This window comes from Xenopus tropicalis, chromosome 3, assembly GCF_000004195.4.
Source record: "Xenopus tropicalis strain Nigerian chromosome 3, UCB_Xtro_10.0, whole genome shotgun sequence".
Lineage (NCBI taxonomy): Eukaryota > Metazoa > Chordata > Amphibia > Anura > Pipidae > Xenopus > Xenopus tropicalis.
This window is the reverse complement of record NC_030679.2, coordinates 125,671,528-125,686,383: the sequence shown is the minus strand read 5'-3', so window position 1 is coordinate 125,686,383 and position 14,856 is coordinate 125,671,528. Positions and strand designations below refer to the sequence as shown.

Genomic DNA, 14,856 nt, shown 5'->3' with positions numbered 1-14,856 from the left:
TGAATAGTTGACTGGAGCCTAATCACAAGACTCAATTGCCCAGCTTACTGATTCAATTAAGATATTACCACAGCCCTTTAGCAGGGAAGATCTGTGCCCCCAGTAGCCCCCCATTTTCTTTTCTGCTGATTCCCTGCCCATGCTCTGTGCTGCCGTCACTTACCTGAGATAAGGAACTCACTCACTATATACTGTATAAACAGAATATAAATGCCACAATGTATGGCAGATTATTCAGATCCACATTACATGGCAGTTCAGAAACAATTAACAATTAGTATCAAAATGTAATAATCATCCCTGTAACATCAGTTTATATTACAGTTGAACCTTATTTTCTGCTTGATAATTTGCAAGCATCCCTAAACTTAGATAAAGGAACACCCTGCTATAGTTTGTTCTATTTAGTTTGGTCTCTATGATAACAAGCCCAGCTTGTGACTGTATGGCATTCCATGCACATGGAAAACTCAGAAGCTAAGCTAGGATTGTGTCTCCAAGGATCTACCCCATTCACGGAAAGAGTTGCACAACTCAGTGTTAGAGCATAATTACCACTTGGCTCTGGCAGGATCTGATTATAAGAGCCTCATTACAGGAAGGGGATGTTTGCCTTGATGCTGGCAATCACAGCAGGAAATGCGGGGAAATTAGTAAGAAACGGGGAGACAGAAAAGTCTTGACCCTATTACCACGAGGGTGTAGTGCTGTTTATTTTCCAGTTACCTTTAGCATATCCTGCACAATGAGGGCCCAGAGTAAAGATAAATCATACTCCACTAATACAAGTCTGACCTGCTATAGTAATAGAACTGATGAGTTCAGTTTGCCATGCTCCTCTGTTTCTTTGTGCCTATCTTCTAGTGCCAATGAACCTGCATTCGATCATTTGTGTTCTGCAGTGGGCGGTGCTGTATCTAGAAGTTACTGGGCCAAACACAGAAAAAATGTTTTTGTGTCCACTCGCTCTATCATTCTTGTATATATTAAATTTACTGTATCTGCAGATCATCCAGGCCCCCTTTATTTCTCAGTAGCTGCTGATCTGCTACTGAGCCAGCCTTACTAGCAGCAAATCTGGACTTAAATCCAGGCCATGCATATAGTGACAGAGGGATGCCATTGAAGCCAGTGGCAGCCTACACAGGTGCTTACAGGCCATATTTTTTTCCACTGATGGAGAAAACACTTTTGAAGCCCAACATTTGTTAAAACACCCTGGACTCATAAGAATGCCAACAAATCCCTACTACAGGATGAACACCAAATACTCCATAACAGATTTAGCTGAATAAAGTTCAAACCCTATTTCCATATTAAGGTTAGAGGGCCACATTATTAACATCCTGGTGAACGATCTGGAATTCCCAAATGTAACCTCACCCAAAATTTTAGACAATATCATTCCAACTAATTATGCCGTAACTCATACCAATCCGTATAATTTTATGCCAGGAAACATACTGCAATGCACTGGATGGGAACAACCCTAACCAGTGTCCCCTCATGGCAACAAATGGTTAATAGGACGATACACCTTATTAAACTTACTTCAGAAACCAGGGGTTCTCAGACCAAATTTGAGCGAATCTGGTCACCGTGGTTGGATCTAGAGATCTAAAAATATTGTAGTGCTTTTTTTCTGTACCATTTTCTAAACACTGCAGTATGAACCACAAAACCTATACTACTTTTGATGAATCAAATGTACAACATTCGAAAAGGGTCTCATAGTGATTCGGATCGATAAGCAATTTGAAGTTGCTGTGTAGGTACTGGCGATTTATATTCTTCTCTATGTAGAGACAAAACAAGCGATTTCATGTGATGAATGAATTCATGGTGAAAGTAGCCCTTTATTATGTAGCACCACTTCCCTCCATCTTTTTCAGGCACGCAAACATGCATTTTCTCTTGTTTGTTCCAAGTCACATGCCCTTTGTACACAGCCAGCAATACAGGGGTGGCATTCTTTGTGCTTGGCACACGGCCCAAGGGAAGGCAAGGGGCCAGTGAAACAATGGGGACCCAAACAGCTAAAGGAAGACAACAAGTAGCACAGTGCTAAAGCCACTATACTGCTGCAGTCAGACACTTAGAGCGCTTGGGAAAAAGCTGAGAGTCAGTTTGAAAGTGCTACCATTAATCATGCAATTCCTTTCAAACACCCTTATGACATGAATACTGACATATTTCATTTCCCCACATTCTTCCTAAGTACAGCTGTGGGTTCCAGGGCACTTTCCCTTGCCAAGCCAGTTCTGAAATAGCCATCCAGTATAAGCTGCAGGGGCTGACATAGGGTTCGGAGTGGGGCAATTTAGATGGTTTCAATGCCACATTTGCAGCTGGGAAAAAACAGTGGGCAGCATGCCTGAAACTACTTGCCAAGGCCCTTTCACTGGGATGTAAGCTCCCACTATAATTGCTTATTCATGAGAGGGCTATAAACATCCTGCAGAAAGTTATGTAATTATAACAGGTCTAAACCAATCAGCCTCCAATTAGTGCATTAAAAGAAATGGGCAAAACAACCTGCAGCCAATTGGAGCATCGGTACATTAGGCCAACCTGTAGCAATTAGGGCCTTAGAACATTTACAGGATTAGACCAACCTGCATCCTCAGACTGACTGTTAAAGGGGTGGTTCACGTTCAGGTTAACTTTAAGCATGTTATAGAATGGCCTATTCTTAGTAAATTTTTAATTGGTCTTCATTTTTGATAGTTTTTAAATTATTTGCCAAAAAACTATTGCTCTGTGAGGCTACAATGTTATTGTTACTTTATGTTACTTATCTTTCTATTTAGGCCCTCCTCTCGTCATATTCCTGTTTCTCTTTCAAGCTGCTGCCTGGTTACTTAGTTGAATTGGGCCCCAGCAACAGCTGCTGAAATTCCAACCAGGAAAGCTACTGAACAAAAAGCTAAATAATTAAAAAAAAAAAAAAAAAAGCAAATAATAGAAAATGAAGACCAATGGCAAGCCGTTTTAGTATAGCACTCAGTCTACATCATACTAAAAGTTAATTCAAAGGTGAACAACTCCTTTTAGCTGGCTGTACTTTGAGCTTGGTTAGTTTGACCAATTGCAACCATTTGATCATGTTGGTCACTGGCTAGTTTCAATGAACCAAATACATTGTGTGTAGTTTGCGTAGGCCCAGAAGTGACAGAACCCAAAGTTCAGTGAGCAGATTCAGCCCCGCGTGGCGTGGAGATTTCCTCCTGTATTTGTGCTCATGTTTACTGGAACTAAGCCTATCCCCTGAATGTTTTTAATTAAAGTATCTTCACATCTGTTCAAAGTCAAAGGCATAAAAGTAGATTTAATCTAAGGTGGCTGGCCATTACTGTGTGCTTTTTGGGATTTCATGCAGAAGCACCTAGAATCTACGTTCTGTGGATAAAAGGACTGAATTGCCACATATCATAGATTCTATGTTCTGTAGCACTTCCGGGTTTGGGAGCGGAGGAATGGCTTTTTTCTTCGCTCGTTGCCTAGGGGCTGGGGAACTGAGGCGGGGAACAAGTGGCCCCTGCAGCGCGATCGTCTAGGGGCCCCATAGGAAATGGCAGGCACGTGGATACTATGTACCTGGCTTTTCCTGGTCTTCTACCCCCCCCCCCAGTGCCGCCCATTCACAAGATCAAGGAAAGAAGAGGGTCCTCCAGTTCCTGTATCCCCTCCAGCTCTTCCAGGACAATCTGCCTGGCAACCCAAAGTTAGTGTCAAACAACACACACACACATACATTATTGAGGCATTGGGGGGCTTTTTACACATTCACAGGGCTCACACATACTTGCACACAACACACATTTTGCCAAGTATTTACTGGCGTAACTATAAAGGGAGCAGACTCTTCAGTCATGGGTATCCCAGGGGACAGGGAGGCCCAGACCACACGGTCTGTTTCCTCTATAGTTTAAAAGTAAATTTTAAAATACTTTTAAAAATCACCCCTCCCAGCAGCCACAGAAAGGGAGCAGGGACACGTGCAGAATAAAGCACTGAGCAGCAGAGTGCTGAGCCCCTCTGAGGGCCCTTACAGGGAGGCCCGGCGCTGACATCCCCATACACTTACACAATTCACATTGGGTTCTTTTTCTGCTAAAAAAACTGTTTTATTGCCATTGTGGATAGTGTATTTGCTAACCACACTGTGCAATACCCGTGTTTAGCACTGAATAGTAGTTTGGTAGTTTGCAATAGAAAGATGTATTTACCCATTTTTGTTTTGTCAGACCCTATATGGTTTTCTAGGGTCTCCGTACTGTTAGGGGGTCTTATGGCACATAATACACACACACAGGGGAGCTTATATTGCAGCAGCCAGTGTGTCAGATGTGAACATTCATATGCACTATTTTCATTTGGGTGCCTCTGTACGCCACATAGTTTGGTAAATCTATAGATAACGGGCATCAAACTATTCTGTAGGCACGTTGTGTTCATTTTGCGAATGTCTTATGTTCGTATATTACGAAAGGTGGGGTTTAGAAGGGATAAAATGCACAAATTACATAAAAATCACTACATTTAGCTTAGCTGTTTGGTGCTTTGCCATACAATGACATATTTGCCCATTTGACATTCGGCAGAATGTGTTTTTTTCTGAAAATATGACGTTTTCTGGGCTCAACTTTATTCCCTGATTTATATCCCATGAAATATGTATGCACTAACTTTCCTTTTGCAGTCTCTAAATTGCAGAGACTCTAAATTGGTGATCCTGTGCACAATGGGCATGAAACTGTTCAGTGGACATTTGGCTTTCATAGTTAGAATGTTTTTTCTTGGTACCTAATGTTATGTGGGAGATAAGGTGCTTGAAAATGGAAGCTTTGAGGGGATTTTTAGAGATTTTATCAAAACTGCCAAATCTGGGAAAGCATTGCGACTCTGTAGTTCTGAGTAGAAAGACATGGGTGCCCATTTTCACCTGAATATATATTTTCCAAAAATATATAGTTTTGGGGGGGGGGAAATCTACAGGGCAATTTGTATGCACTTCCTTTTGGGATCTCTAAATGCCAGATACATTGGTGATCCTATGCATAATGGGCATCAAACTGTTCAGTGGACCCTTGGCTTTCATATTTAGGATATTCTTTCTTGGTAGAAAGACATGGGTACCCATGTCAGATTCAGCAGAACGTGTTCTTTTAAAAGATATGTTTCCTGGGGTAAACCTAATGTTCCAGGATTTTTGGCTTTGGAATCTAAAGTATGCCGTATTGTGCTGTAATGCTTTAAAGGAGAAGGAAAGCCTAAGTCACTTGGGGGTGCCAAAATGTTTGGCACCCCCAAGTGACTTAAATCGCTTACCTGCTGGGAGAGAACAGCACCAGCCCGGGGTAGTAGAGAGCACTTCCTTCTTGCGTGTTGGTGCGCTTGCGCAGTAGAGTGAATAGTGGAACTTTAACAAGAAAGTCGGCTTTTCACTCTACTGTGCATGCGCTGGCCCAGGGATTTTGCAGCAGAAGAAACGCGGAAGAAGGAAGTGCTCACTGCAGCTACCCCGGGCTGGTGCTATTTTCTCCTAACAGGGGCACCAGCCCGCGGTACAAGGTAAGCGAACATTTTGGCACCCGCAAGTGACTTAGCCTTTCCTTCTCCTTTAAGGACATGTGTTCTTCACTTGGCCTCAAGGGGAGACTTGTAAATCGGTACATGGTCCTTGTGATTCATTCCTGCTCCCTTTATTTTGGGGGTGGGTGGGGTCTGCCTTTCTCTAGAGAAAAACCTGAGCACCCCTCACCAGGGGATATAACAAGAGGTGAAAGACGGTGAACTATGCGACCAGAAGCAGGAAACTTACAAAAACAGGATGTGTGATAACTGCAACTGCCTCTTCTCAGCTTCTATTTACATAAATCTCCCATTTTAATATCTTTGTTATGACACTCGGGTTCCCATGGGGCTGCTGCCTTGCTGTTATAGTTTGCCTAATAAATAACATTCTTTTGCATACCTGCCAGTCCACGAACCTTTGCTCCCATTCTCTCTCTGGTGTTCTTTTGCCCCCCAGGCCATTAAACTCTTTCCTCTCCCCACTGAAATAGGCGGGCATAGATTTGTTTAACTATATTTTATTGTGCTTTTTGTGAAGGAAGGATTATTTCCATCTTCGAGGCATAGACAGGGTCTCGGTGCCGCTCTTGGGTTACAAAGAATCAGTGCTCTGCAAGTCTCTATGCAGATAAACAGAAAGGACTGTAACACAACCGTCAGCAAAATAAAAACGACTGTAATCCAACACTCTTTGCAAATAAAAAACAATGGGGTACAACCCTGCAGGTAAGTACAGGTAGACAAGCTACAAGGAGCTATGATCTTTAGGGGAAGCTTTGCAGTAAAGTCCATCACCCTACAAGAGTTTATGGTAAGTGGTGCACACCCAGGCCTGGATTGGGATTCAAAGTAGGCCGAGGCATTTCAAGTACACAGAGGCCCAAAAAGCCCCCCCCCCCCCCCAGCCCAATAAATAGTGACTGTCTATGGCATCTTACAGCAGCCCCATCTGGCATTCGCCAAAATCCACAGATTGCCAGTCTGGGCCTGTGCACACCCTTCCTTTAATCTAATGCACTCCACTGGCATTATTAGGGGTCTCATTGTTTGGCAGTGTGAACAACACAATAATGACAATGAGGATGATCACAATTACAATTACAATTCCTCCAGCAATGATGTACCAGCGCCACTTCTGCCACCGGGTATGGCGTTCCACTGTCTGGGCCGTTTTCTGGAAGTTGCAGGCCTAAGTGCAAAAAAAAAAGTTGCTACTTTAAATATTTCTATAATATTCAGATATATTATATCCTTGTCATCCACAGTCTGGTCATTTTCTAGTGAAATTCAGAAAGCAGACATGCACGCTGCTGTGTGTTGATCTTGCATGTTAAATAAGGTAGGTGGGAATATGAAAGGTCTGCAACATGCACACTCCCGTTGTACCAACGTTATAAAGTTCTTTCCTTCCCACTCCCACCTACTCAATGTTTTCCTTTTTTCCTTGCATGGAGCGTCTGTCTCCCCCCACTCTTGCAGTTTCTCAAGGGGGTATGACTGGCCTGCTGCCAAAGGAATGTACTACATTGCTCAATCAAAACTAATCATACCAGTTCCCGGGCACACCAAATGGGTCTCCAATAGAAGAGCCTTGCACTCAGGCCCGGACTGACAATCTGTGGATTCAGGCAAATGCCAGAGGGGCTGCTGTAAGATTCCATAGACAGTCACTATTTATTGGGCTGGGGGGGGGCTGTTTGGGTCTCTGTGTACTTGAAACGTCAGGGTCTATTTGGAACCCCAGTCCAGACCTGCTTGCACTGGCCAAATCAGAATAGGCTTTTTAACTGAAATGAACCTGACAGATGAACTATATCCACATCAGGAAATGAAAGGAACACAGTTTTGGGGCCACAGAGTTACGCCTGGGAACTGAAGGCAGAACAAGACACTATGGGCCTGTTTCCCTAGTTGCATGGCAGTCCTAGACAGTGACAAGACAGTAACCTTAGCTATTATAAATATACATAATACATTTGGTTTCCTTCAAATTGTGTATCTATTACATGAGTTGTTTAACATGAGATTTTTTGTTTATTTTCCACCTGCAAGCAAAGCACTCCTGCTGCGAGTTGGCTCCCACCTGTGCTTTCATGGCTGCTTTGCACTGCTCTGAAGCAAGCAGGTAATGGCTGGGCATCAGAGAACTGTAATTCCAAATGTTATGCCCATCTGCCCAGCTATGTTGATGTTAGGGGAGCAAAACACTAACAGTGGGGTGGGTGGCAGCAAGCTCAGTTCTGTATGAATAATGACAGGGGTGTGGAAGGCGCTCAGCATACAAAGGGAGGGAAACTGGATACAAAACGTGAAGCAAGGGAATGAAAAGTGTGCCACAGCAGGCTGCACACAGGAAAGAGAAGTGTGTATGCCCACTGCATGTACGTACGGCCTGTCCCATGACATACCATGTTAAGCAAATCATTGGATCGATCCTCTAGGTCAGAGATCTTCCCTTCTCTCTCAATGACCGTGTCAACATTCTTTTTCATCAAGACTTTCACCTCCTCTGCGTTGCGCTGACATAATTCCAGGTTGTTGCTCGCCTGGGGTTGGAAAAACAGAGAGTGCTGTGAGGGTTCTAAGGAAGTCCATGATAATAGAACTATATCACACATGAGCACTGGCCTTTTGGGAGTAAAGGGAAACTGTACAATGCAGGTTTCTGTAAAAATATATCACATAAAACAGCCAATGTGTAATCCAATGTTTCATATAAAGAAAGGCTTTGCATGAAAAATATACTTTTCTAGTATTATGTACTATGGAATAATCCCATTTTACCAACTAAAGTCCTCCTTCTGGCTCATATAAGGAACTGTGCTCCCACACAAACACAGGCACACATACACCGCTAGGTTGTCAATGGACAGCAAACACACTACTTCCTGTTATGGTAGAACCTACATTATTTCCTGTCAGGTGGTCAGTGGGAGATGCCATTAAATGGCTGAGTATTGTGACGGTAAAGTTTTCCTTTTCCAAACACAGATGTTGTTGTAATGGCCCTTCCAGGAAAGAATAGCATTGTCTCATCATCCACTCCTACGGGATCGATGGTAAAATACGGTATTTTCCAAGAAGGCCCATAATGCCGATTGAAGGATTCTGTATAAATATTAAAGTGTGCATAGCAGGCAACTTGATGGCTGTTAAAGGAGACATATAGGATACACGGAAAAAACCTCTAATTTTGTAGGCAATAATGAATAATATAAGGTGCTTTTTTCACTTTAGGCTAAACATTAATCCTCTCTGTAAAAATGGCCCCTTTATTGGAGCTCCCTATAGATCCTATCAGTTCTCTGTCCATGTTTCAAATGAAGGGTGGGCGTGTCCTAACAGCCCCTGCCAGAAGCACAGCAGGAGGGGGAGAGCCAATCACAGCCCTGCACTCACGCAAGCAAAGAAAGGCTTCAGTTCCCTATCAGGTCAGCCTAGCTGCTGATTGGTTCCTATCCTACAATGCAGTGTACTGAGAGCCGCCGGCTCCCCAGCTCACCCAGAGAATTCAGCCAGCAGGAAGTGGCACAGATGGGCGGGACTAGTGGGGTTTTGGGGGAATTTCTCAATAAATCAGTCAGAAACACAACTTTTTTAAGCACAATCCTTCTATATCTAGGAGTATAATTCACTGGTACATTCATCATTTTTATACAATAAAAGCAGTAGTTTACCTTAAGGTTAACTTTTAGTATGTTATAGAATGGCCAGTTATTTCAAACTTTTCAAATGGTCTTCAAATTTAATATTTTTTATAGTTTTTGAATTATTTGCTTTCTTCCTCTGACTCTTTCCAGCTTTTAAATGCAACAATTGTTATTTTTTATTACTTATCTTTCTAAGTCCTCATATTTCTATTTCATATGTTTCATATTCCTGTTCCACTTCATATTCCTGTCTCTTATTCATACCACTGCCTAGTTCAGGGGTGGGCAAACTTTTTGGCTCACGGGCCATATTTACTTACCCCCGGGCCAGGGCGGGCAGGGCCAGGCCAGCGTTACGCCCCCTTAGTCTGTTTAATTCCGGCCCGCCAATGACACCAAGTCTCGCATGATGAGACTTGGCATCGTCGACGGGCCGGATTAAAAAGGCCACGGGGCCGGATGTGGCCCGCGGGCCGTAGTTTGCCCACCCCTGGCCTAGTTGCTAGGGTAATTTGGACCCTAACAACCAGATAGCTGCTGAAAATCCAAACTAAAGAGCAGCTGAATAAAAAGCTTGATAATTTACAAGCTGCATATAATAAAAAAAAGAAAAATGCACCATTAAATCTACACTGATTTTTAGATCACAAACCCATACCTCCCAACATCTGGAAATAAAAAAACCGAGACATAGTTAACCGCCACGCTAATTTTTGACTATTCCCACCTTTAGCCACAGTAATTATAAGATTGCTCCAATTTCTTCTCCCATTGAGACCCAGGTGACTGGTTGGCTAATAATTAGAGCCCTCTAGAGGGGTGAGCCCTGTTAACTTACTCATTTAGGGCCCCATACCCTTCAATGGTGGCCTGTGCCTAATAAGGATGGATTGTGCTGCAGGGCTATAACAGTTGCTGAACCCTTGTCATTGAAGATACATTGTAAGGGGTAACAGAACCAAGCAGAACCCCACAGCCGAGTTAAGTTAACTTAAAGGTGACCCACCCCTTTAATTATATATTAAGGTGGCCATACATGATATTATCATATGAGTAATCAGTGCATGTATGGTGGGAGACAAAGCAACCAATATCGATAAAAGCCTTGGATATCGGTTGTCTCATCGCTTGGGCAGGACTGAAAATCTTGATCGGGCGCCTTTGAGAGCTGTGACACACGGTATGCCAATATGCCATCCCACCGCTTGAATGTAAATCGCTGGTGGGATGGCATATGCGGCAACACGATTTCCCGAGAGGAAACTTCCGCGATTTAGGGAAATCACATCACCGCATATACCATCCCACCTGCGACTTACATTCAAGCCGTGGGATGGCATATCGGGGACATTAGTCGCCCGCAACAAGGGAGATTTGTCGTAGCACCTGAAGGTGCCTGAACATCGTAAATGCTAATGCTGAATCATCAGATGGGGGAAAAGTTCTTAGTATTCCCTGCATATCCTATGATTCAGGTCTTAACGTAAATTGAATGGACGAACAATCTTTCCTATGACCAATGGTCATGGAAAGATAGTAACTGTAGCGTGTACGGCCACCTTTAGAGACCACAGGTACCCAAGAGGGAGATTGTGGTCTACTGGTCAGCTAGTGGGGTCAGTCGATCTAGAGAAGATATTGGTTTTGTATTCAGCTGAAACAAACAATGTCAGATTCAGTGCATCCCTATTTATAATCTAAGCTCACAAGCACACACTATGGTCACTTTTATCAGGAGCCAATAAACCTGCCTGTATGTATTTGGGGAATAGGAAGAAAACATATCACTGATGCCGGCCATGCATGGTTCAATAAAAGCTGCTGACTTGGCACTTTCAGTGTGAGGCGGCAGATTCCTGGCTGTGTATAGGGACAACCTGCCCAACTGATATCAATAATAGCCCAACAATCCAATAATCCTGATTTGGCCCAAGGCATTGGTGGCCAAAGGGTAAAGTTTCATGTAATGAGCAGTTCTTACAGTGAATACCCAGCTCGAAAGGAAAGCCTGCATCTACAAATATAAATAAAATAGGTAAAGTATCTCAACTTTTGTGCAGTTGGTCATTTTTAAAAACCAGTGACATTTCTTTGGCCAAACACTGAATGGATACAGACCAGCAGCCCTGCCAGTATAAATGGGGGTACAGTTGCCTTACAAATCAGCTCAGCCCTGCAGGGACAAGCCACAGACACATACTAATCGTATTTCCGTGAAAGTGAAAGTAAAATCAAAGTCAAAATGCAGGAAGAAATAGAACTAGAAAAGAAAAGGAATAATAACCCCCCCAAACCCTGTATGTTGGTACTTACCATCCTGAGTGCTGGGCAGTTCCGGGGGCAGAAGGGACGCTTGCAGCCAGTCAGTCAGTCAGTGGGAAGGGGAGTGACAGCCATATGTCGCTGCGTGTCTGTGCAACTCTGTCCCAGCAAGTGTGTGTTCCTAGCTCACTCCTCCTCCTTCCCTGCCCAATGCCGTGCCTGTGTCCGGGGAGCCGGCTCAGTTAGAGGGACAGGAGCCGCCGCTGCCGCACACACGGATTTTCTGCCCGTATCTCACCGTCAGGGCGTCCCCCCCCCCCCCCCAGCCATCAGAAGCAGCTGAGGGAAAGTGACACTCCTGGGGAGGGGCAGAGGCGGCGGGTACTTCCCTGCTTCCCGGAGAGACCCCCCTGCTACACGCACATTACTGGCCGCACCCTGACAGCCCCCTTAGGAAGCAATATAATGAGATGGCAGAACCCTATGTGTGTGTGGGGGGGGGGGGGAGCTGTGGTTTCCTGCTTCACTGTGAATTGGTTATAATCGCACAGAACAATCGCATTCACATCCCTCTCCTCTCATCAAAGGCAAAATAATGTCGGCAGAGTTGAAAAATAGTCTTGTTCTTAGTGTTACTGTTGGTTTTGGGTCATAATCTCACAACAATGCCTATAATTACTCCATACAGCACTCTCCCAAAGCAGCATTCCCTGTAGCAACCCCACGCAGAGCGCTCTCCCAAAGCAGCATTCCCTGTAGCAACCCCATGCAGAGCTCTCTCCCAAAGCAGCATTCCCTGTAGCAACCCCATGCAGAGCACTCTCCCAAAGCAGCATTCCCTGTAACAACCCCACGCAGAGCGCTCTCCCAAAGCAGCATTGCCTGTAACAACCCCACGCAGAGCGCTCTCCCAAAGCAGCATTCCCTGTAGCAACCCCATGCAGAGCGCTCTCCCAAAGCAGCATTCCCTGTAGCAACCCCATGCAGAGCTCTCTCCCAAAGCAGCATTGCCTGTAGCAACCCCATGCAGAGCGCTCTCCCAAAGCAGCATTGCCTGTAACAACCCCACGCAGAGCGCTCTCCCAAAGCAGCATTCCCTGTAGCAACCCCATGCAGAGCGCTCTCCCAAAGCAGCATTCCCTGTAGCAACCCCATGCAGAGCTCTCTCCCAAAGCAGCATTGCCTGTAGCAACCCCATGCAGAGCTCTCTCCCAAAGCAGCATTCCCTGTAGCAACCCCATGCAGAGCTCTCTCCCAAAGCAGCATTCCCTGTAGCAACCCCATGCAGAGCGCTCTCCCAAAGCAGCATTCCCTGTAGCAACCCCATGCAGAGCGCTCTCCCAAAGCAGCATTCCCTGTAGCAACCCCATGCAGAGCGCTCTCCCAAAGCAGCATTGCCTGTAGCAACCCCATGCAGAGCTCTCTCCCAAAGCAGCATTCCCTGTAGCAACCCCATGCAGAGCGCTCTCCCAAAGCAGCATTGCCTGTAACAACCCCATGCAGAGCGCTCTCCCAAAGCAGCATTCCCTGTAGCAACCCCATGCAGAGCGCTCTCCCAAAGCAGCATTCCCTGTAGCAACCCCATGCAGAGCGCTCTCCCAAAGCAGCATTCCCTGTAGCAACCCCATGCAGAGCGCTCTCCCAAAGCAGCATTCCCTGTAGCAACCCCATGCAGAGCTCTCTCCCAAAGCAGCATTGCCTGTAGCAACCCCACGCAGAGCGCTCTCCCAAAGCAGCATTCCCTGTAGCAACCCCACGCAGAGCACTCTCCCAAAGCAGCATTCCCTGTAGCAACCCCATGCAGAGCTCTCTCCCAAAGCAGCATTGCCTGTAGCAACCCCACGCAGAGCGCTCTCCCAAAGCAGCATTCCCTGTAGCAACCCCATGCAGAGCTCTCTCCCAAAGCAGCATTGCCTGTAACAACCCCATGCAGAGCGCTCTCCCAAAGCAGCATTCCCTGTAGCAACCCCATGCAGAGCGCTCTCCCAAAGCAGCATTCCCTGTAGCAACCCCATGCAGAGCGCTCTCCCAAAGCAGCATTCCCTGTAGCAACCCCATGCAGAGCTCTCTCCCAAAGCAGCATTGCCTGTAGCAACCCCACGCAGAGCGCTCTTCCAAAGCAGCATTCCCTGTAGCAACCCCATGCAGAGCACTCTCCCAAAGCAGCATTCCCTGTAGCAACCCCATGCAGAGCACTCTCCCAAAGCAGCATTGCCTGTAGCAACCCCACGCAGAGCGCTCTCCCAAAGCAGCATTCCCTGTAGCAACCCCACGCAGAGCTCTCTCCCAAAGCAGCATTGCCTGTAGCAACCCCACGCAGAGCTCTCTCCCAAAGCAGCATTGCCTGTAGCAACCCCATGCAGAGCTCTCTCCCAAAGCAGCATTGCCTGTAGCAACCCCATGCAGAGCTCTCTCCCAAAGCAGCATTGCCTGTAGCAACCCCATGCAGAGCTCTCTCCCAAAGCAGCATTGCCTGTAGCAACCCCATGCAGAGCTCTCTCCCAAAGCAGCATTGCCTGTAGCAACCCCATGCAGAGCTCTCTCCCAAAGCAGCATTGCCTGTAGCAACCCCATGCAGAGCTCTCTCCCAAAGCAGCATTGCCTGTAGCAACCCCATGCAGAGCTCTCTCCCAAAGCAGCATTGCCTGTAGCAACCCCACGCAGAGCGCTCTCCCAAAGCAGCATTGCCTGTAGCAACCCCACGCAGAGCGCTCTCCCAAAGCAGCATTGCCTGTAACAACCCCACGCAGAGCGCTCTCCCAAAGCAGCATTGCCTGTAACAACCCCACGCAGAGCGCTTTCCCAAAGCAGCATTGCCTGTAGCAACCCCACGCAGAGCGCTCTCCCAAAGCAGCATTCCCTGTAGCAACCCCACGCAGAGCGCTCTCCCAAAGCAGCATTCCCTGTAGCAACCCCATGCAGAGCGCTCTCCCAAAGCAGCATTCCCTGTAGCAACCCCATGCAGAGCTCTCTCCCAAAGCAGCATTGCCTGTAACAACCCCATGCAGAGCGCTCTCCCAAAGCAGCATTCCCTGTAGCAACCCCACGCAGAGCTCTCTCCCAAAGCAGCATTCCCTGTAGCAACCCCACGCAGAGCTCTCTCCCAAAGCAGCATTCCCTGTAGCAACCCCACGCAGAGCACTCTCCCAAAGCAGCATTCCCTGTAGCAACCCCACGCAGAGCACTCTCCCAAAGCAGCATTCCCTGTAGCAACCCCACGCAGAGCACTCTCCCAAAGCAGCATTCCCTGTAGCAACCCCATGCAGAGCACTCTCCCAAAGCAGCATTCCCTGTAGCAACCCCACGCAGAGCACTCTCCCAAAGCAGCATTCCCTGTAGCAACCCCATGCAGAGCGCTCTCCCAAAG

The 14,856-nt window shown here is 46.3% G+C and overlaps 1 protein-coding gene across 2 annotated transcripts; it reads right to left on the bottom strand.

The window, feature by feature from the left end:
• Positions 1 to 6,075: 6,075 nt before the first annotated feature.
• On the bottom strand, positions 6,076 to 11,952 carry LOC116406434 (vesicle-associated membrane protein 5-like). Of its 2 annotated transcripts, none has more exons than XM_002932539.5 (3): positions 11,541 to 11,952; positions 7,986 to 8,123; positions 6,076 to 6,766 (listed from the first exon to the last, which is right to left on the bottom strand). In XM_002932539.5, the coding sequence occupies exons 1-3, from the start codon at positions 11,541 to 11,543 to the stop codon at positions 6,587 to 6,589; spliced, it is 321 nt and encodes a 106-aa protein (XP_002932585.1). In that variant the 5' UTR covers positions 11,544 to 11,952; the 3' UTR covers positions 6,076 to 6,586. The 2 variants fall into 2 exon arrangements, with proteins under 2 accessions (XP_002932585.1, XP_031755139.1); XM_031899279.1 differs by lacking the exon at positions 11,541 to 11,952 and adding an exon at positions 8,485 to 8,767.
• Positions 11,953 to 14,856: the final 2,904 nt, after the last annotated feature.

What these genes read in the sequence shown, in the direction of transcription:
- LOC116406434 (XM_031899279.1), bottom strand. Translation starts at nt 8,616, where the DNA reads ATGATGAGACAATGCTATTCTTTCCTGGAAGGGCCATTACAACAACAT. An exon ending in ACCACCTGACAGGAAATAAT is followed by an intron (nt 8,124 to 8,484) that starts GTAGGTTCTACC and finishes TTCCAACCCCAG; the next exon opens with GCGAGCAACAACCTGGAATT. An exon ending in CCAATGATTTGCTTAACATG is followed by an intron (nt 6,767 to 7,985) that starts GTATGTCATGGG and finishes TTTTGCACTTAG; the next exon opens with GCCTGCAACTTCCAGAAAAC.